Here is a 4,994-nt window from a genome sequence, read left to right on the forward strand (position 1 = left end):
GTTAAAGAGTTGAAGACTAAAATGTTGGATATTAAGTCAAGCATCAAGCTACTCCTTGAGAGGATTCCACCTCCATCTGGATCCGGGTATTCATCATAGCAGCTGGAGCCACAACCACAACCATAGCTGCCCCCTTCTAATCATGCAAAGGAGGCATGGCCGAGAGACAATGGTCGACAATAATTCCTTTGTTTGTAATAGGAATTCCTTGTATGGATTTTTAGATGGATTTTGGCATTACTATGCATTTTTCATTCTTATAAACTTCAAATATAATTTCTATTATTTTTTCATATTATAATAAATTTTAAATATTTTAATACTATTAGTTATGTGTATTGATTTGACATGCAAACAAGGAATACAAGAAATACAATTTTTTTTAAAAAAATCAGTTTAATCAATATTACTGATGGAAATATTAAGGAATTATGTGCAATACCAACAGAATTGAATACATATTTACCGATAGATTGGAGGTTATTACCGACGAATTTATTCGCTTTACCAACAGAATGTGTTTGTTAGGATCTATCAAAAAATCCATCGTCTAATCAGTCAAAAATTTACTAACGGATGTTCCAACTAAAACAATTCCGTCAGAGATTTATACCAACAAAATTTATCAATTGAATTGTTGTATCACAAACCACTCCTCCGATCAATGAATTGGCTACTTTCTTGACGGAATCTTTCTGTCAAAAAATATACTGACGAAATTGCTATTACCAACGAGGCAATTTCCTATCACGCTCTAGTAAAATATTTTGTCAGTAATTCTGTCAATAAATTATAATACCGATAGATTGTAAGGAGTTGCGGATAAAATTTTCTCAATAAATGTCTGTTTTTTATAATGGGTGATGTTGTGTCCTGTTATTTTACAAGCAAAATTAAATTCCATTTCTTTGAAAACATGAACATCCTTCCAAATTATTTATATGGTGTTATGAGTAGTGTCCCCCTTCCCAAAGAGATTAAGCACCGGTACGCCTGGCAGGGCCGGAACAGGCAGGCGGGTTCTGTTTGCCAGAAAGTCTGGGTTTGACATTGATACATTGGGATACTGCAGGTCCTCCAGGTCCTTTGTAGGTGATGTCAATATCGCCAAGTTCCACACGATCGCATGGCACCCCGCGGCTGCAAACAAGCTTGACAACTTGCGGAGTTGAAGAAGTGCCCCGAATTTTCTTGAAGCTAATGTTGCTGAGTTTAACACGCGATGGAACCTGGATAGACAAAAATTATGGTTTAAGGTGTGTAAACTTAAATAGTGAGAAACCTTTTTCACTTGATCAGGATTTTTATAGTGTACGTACCTTTAAATTGCATAGGTTCCATGGGCAGTATTCTTGATCAATGAGGATAGGATTGCCGACGTTATTCAAGATAATATCCTCAAAATGCATATCTGTTGCTGAGCCAGGCTGGGAGTCTGGCCAACTTTTGACCCTAACACCATTCATTGTATTACTGATGGTGCAATTCCTGATAAAAATTCCACTCACTGGTTCTTCACCCTTGAACTTTCCAAGACTCCCCACACTGATTCCATGCCCTGGTCCGCAGGTTACTCTCTCGACGATCACGTTCTTGCTACCATCACCCAAGGAGACACAATCATCACCGGTTTTAATGTTTGTGTCAAGAATCTTGACCCCATTCGATCGCCCAATGTGGATTCCATCCGTGTTTATGCTGTTTTCAGGAGCGGAGACGGTGAAATGTTGGAAGGTAAAGTTTTGACATCCCAAAACATTAACGTGGAACTGTTTGCTGTCCTTGGTAGTTATGCCTTGTACAATGGCGTTGCTGACGAAATTGAACCTTAAATTCTGGTTATTATTGTCACGAGAACTAAATGTCGTTAGAGACACTCATTTTTTATTGTTCTAATCAAAGGGTTAAAATGCAATACTCAATATGCTAGCCAGGAATCTGCAGAATGTCATATTGAACACATATCCATGGCTCCTGATTATATATAAACAAAAGCTTTTAAATTCTTCAGAAGTCTAAGCTACAAGTATATGAGATTATCGAAAGAAAATTTTTGAGCAATGCTTCTTTATAATTTGAAGAATCACTTAACGTAAAGAGTAGTTCACTTGAATTTCAAAAGCAGAAAGATAAAAAATCTTACAACGGGAAGTGCGGCGCAATATTTGTTCTTAGCACAATTGTTCTTGCCCCAAACAGCGGCTCCTTGGCCATCAAAAACTCCACCGCCAGATATTGTAAGATGATCAACGTGGTTGAAGACAACCCAATTAGGGTCCTTGAAAGCGCTAGGATCTGCCGGAGCCTTTATGGTGCCACTAACCTGAAGTTCAATAGCTGATTTGCAAGGACCATCCAGGTTTGCTCTGCTTAATCTGTACGTCCCTTTCGGAATTACAATCTTACTTGGAGTTGTCGATGCACATGCTTCTTTCCAAGCATTCAGCAAAGGCTACGAGACAAAAACCGAAAGCCAAAAGCTAAAAATAAAACTTGTTTATCATTTCACGACAAAATGAAGTTTTCTATATAGCTGCATTTTGCTTACAGTGCTCAAATCCGTCCTTTCGTCAGCCTTTGCGCCATACTTGGCAACTACATCAACAACGGTAGATTGGGCTTTAGGGATTGGAGTACTGAACAAAAGTAATAATATTGATAGAACTGCAACATTCAACTGTACAGCCATGCTTTTCCGTTTCAAATATCTATATTGAATTTTAGTGCAGAGATGGCATTCTCTATCGTTTCAAACCATTTATATAGAGTTTTTGGGAGAGCGACAACCACTAGAATTTTCAACCAAATGCATTCTAATTTTATCTATGGCGGAGATGAAGTTCTAGCTGTTTTCCTTCCTATTATTAGCTTTCCTCTTTTTCGCGTAATCACTGGCTCAGGGTACTCTGTTGCTTGCGGTTTGCCACACAGTTTAACCTATACTCGAAATATGCCAGCGCTTTGTTAACAACCTTAGTTCTCATTGGGAAAAATAATTAATGTTAAGGATGTATTACTTGGAAACGACAACTCCTAAATTAGACATGATTTCATATAGCAACTTTGATAAAAAAAAAATAAAATAAATAGTAATTAAATATATAATTATAATTTATGTAAATGCTATTAGATTTTATTTGTTTAGCGTAAAGATTCTATTTCTGTTTATTATTTCTCCCCCATGGCTGCCTTAAGCTTCCTTTCTATCTCTTGTTTTCTCCTGAATTTAAAAAAAAAATTGTAAAATCGAAAGAAACTATCACTACAAAGAAACAAACCATTATCGACGAATTACCGACAAAACCTAGTTATAATGAATTTCGATGGATTACTGACAGAGTACACCAACAAAATATAATCCGTCAGTAAAACAATGGCACAAAACGTGGGGTGATGGCACGAAGTTTACCGCCAAAATATTTCCATTGGTAATGACTTTGTGGACAAAGTTTTCCAACCACCTTAGTTACGAATTTGTTGGTCAAAAAAGTGGTCAAGTTGCCAATCGAACCGTTGATCAAAATTTTGTCGGTAATGGTGTTGAAAATTTTATAAGATTACCAATGGAATGACCGATGAAAATTTCGTCTGTAATTTTTTTAATTATTGTCAAAAAATTCTGTCAATAATCAAAATTAAAATACCACAGTGGGACTTCTTTCCCCTATTTCTCACTTCTCTCTTCTCCCTCAATTCTCTTTCTCTCTATCGCAATTGCCTTCCGCCCCACCGGAGCATTAGCTACCTTCCGACCCAACCCTTCTTCCCTCCACCTGTCCATTTCTCCTTCTCCTTCAGCCTTCGTTTTCCCGTTCCAGCCAAGATCCGGCCGCCCAACTTCCCGTTTGATTCTCCCCATTTTTTGCTTTGGCCAATCATGCGTTTCGGTATCCCAGACAATAAGACTTCTGGTATTTTGTTTTCGTTGTTTAGGGTTTTAATTTAAAAACATTTTGTAGTTAGTTTAGGGTTTGATTTGTTCATATATCGATTTAGGTATTTGTGTATTCTGTTCTGGTAGATTTGCTAGTTGGTGTATACTGTTGATTTGTTGATTTTGTGACTGATTTGGATGTTGATTTGGCTTGTTGGCAGTTGATGTTTTGCTGTTGATAGAGAAAATCTAATTGATAAAATGTTGGTTTAGTTAGTTTTTCATTAAAAATTAGTAACTATTTTTTAGTAATTAATTAAGTAACCTTTAGTGATTAAGCAAATATTTAAGTTAATAGAATTAACTTTTAGTAATCAAATGTAATTAAGAAAATTAATCAAATGTTTTAGTAATCTAAATTAATTAGGTGTTGGATTTTCTATTTGAGATAATTTAACTAATCAAATGGAAAATTGTTTTAGTAATTAAACAATTAACTAAATTAGTAATATTATTTAATTTAAATAATATTTAAACTAATTAAGGCGTTAATGAGTTAATTAAATAATTAAGTTAATAAAGCAATGTAATGTATTATAATTAATTAAGCAATAAATTAAATGAGTAATATTATATAATATTTTATTTGTTTAAAATAATAAAGTGTTTCAGGAATTAATTAAAATTTTTAACTTATTTAAACAAATGAAGATGTTGAATGAGTTAGTTAAATAATTTAGTTAATTAAGGTATGTAATGTGTTGTAAGTATTTAAGTAATTAATTAAGTTAGTAATATTATATAATAATTTATTTATGGTTTTTTAGTTAAGGGGCTTAGGGAATTGATTACATAACTTACCCTAATTATGGAGAACCATGTATTAGTTATTAATCAATTACAAATGTATTAGTAAATTTAGTAAAATTTAAAAGTATTTAAATTAATTAAGGTTTTATTAAAATAATTAAATAATTTAACTAATCAAATGAAAATATGTTCTAGTAATTAAGCAATTAACTAAATTATTATTATTTAATTTTAAAAATATTTAAATAAATGAAGGTGTTAAATGGGTTAATTAAATAATTTAGTTAATGCGGAGCAGAAGAGGGCTGAA

General features: G+C 33.6%; 1 protein-coding gene across 1 annotated transcript; it reads right to left on the bottom strand.

Moving 5' to 3' along the window:
• Positions 1–804: 804 nt before the first annotated feature.
• LOC110409300 (exopolygalacturonase-like) lies at positions 805–2,718 on the bottom strand. The gene is made up of 4 exons (XM_021418596.1): positions 2,549–2,718; positions 2,144–2,452; positions 1,320–1,835; positions 805–1,229 (listed from the first exon to the last, which is right to left on the bottom strand). Exons 1-4 carry the CDS (start codon positions 2,687–2,689, stop codon positions 978–980), a joined length of 1,218 nt encoding a protein of 405 aa, XP_021274271.1. The 5' UTR covers positions 2,690–2,718; the 3' UTR covers positions 805–977.
• Positions 2,719–4,994: the final 2,276 nt, after the last annotated feature.

The sequence above is a fragment of the Theobroma umbraticum genome, unplaced genomic scaffold (genome assembly GCF_002168275.2).
Source record: "Theobroma umbraticum cultivar Fairchild unplaced genomic scaffold, ASM216827v3 scaffold_44.0, whole genome shotgun sequence".
Taxonomy (NCBI): Eukaryota; Viridiplantae; Streptophyta; class Magnoliopsida; order Malvales; family Malvaceae; genus Theobroma; species Theobroma umbraticum.

Bases quoted from the DNA above. Each gene is read 5' to 3' on its own strand.
- LOC110409300 (XM_021418596.1), bottom strand. From the start codon at position 2,689: ATGGCTGTACAGTTGAATGTTGCAGTTCTATCAATATTATTACTTTTG. The intron at 1,836-2,143 runs GTAAGATTTTTT...AATAATAACCAG, and splicing joins ATTGCGCCGCACTTCCCGTT to AATTTAAGGTTCAATTTCGT. The intron at 1,230-1,319 runs GTACGTACACTA...TTGTCTATCCAG, and splicing joins GGAACCTATGCAATTTAAAG to GTTCCATCGCGTGTTAAACT.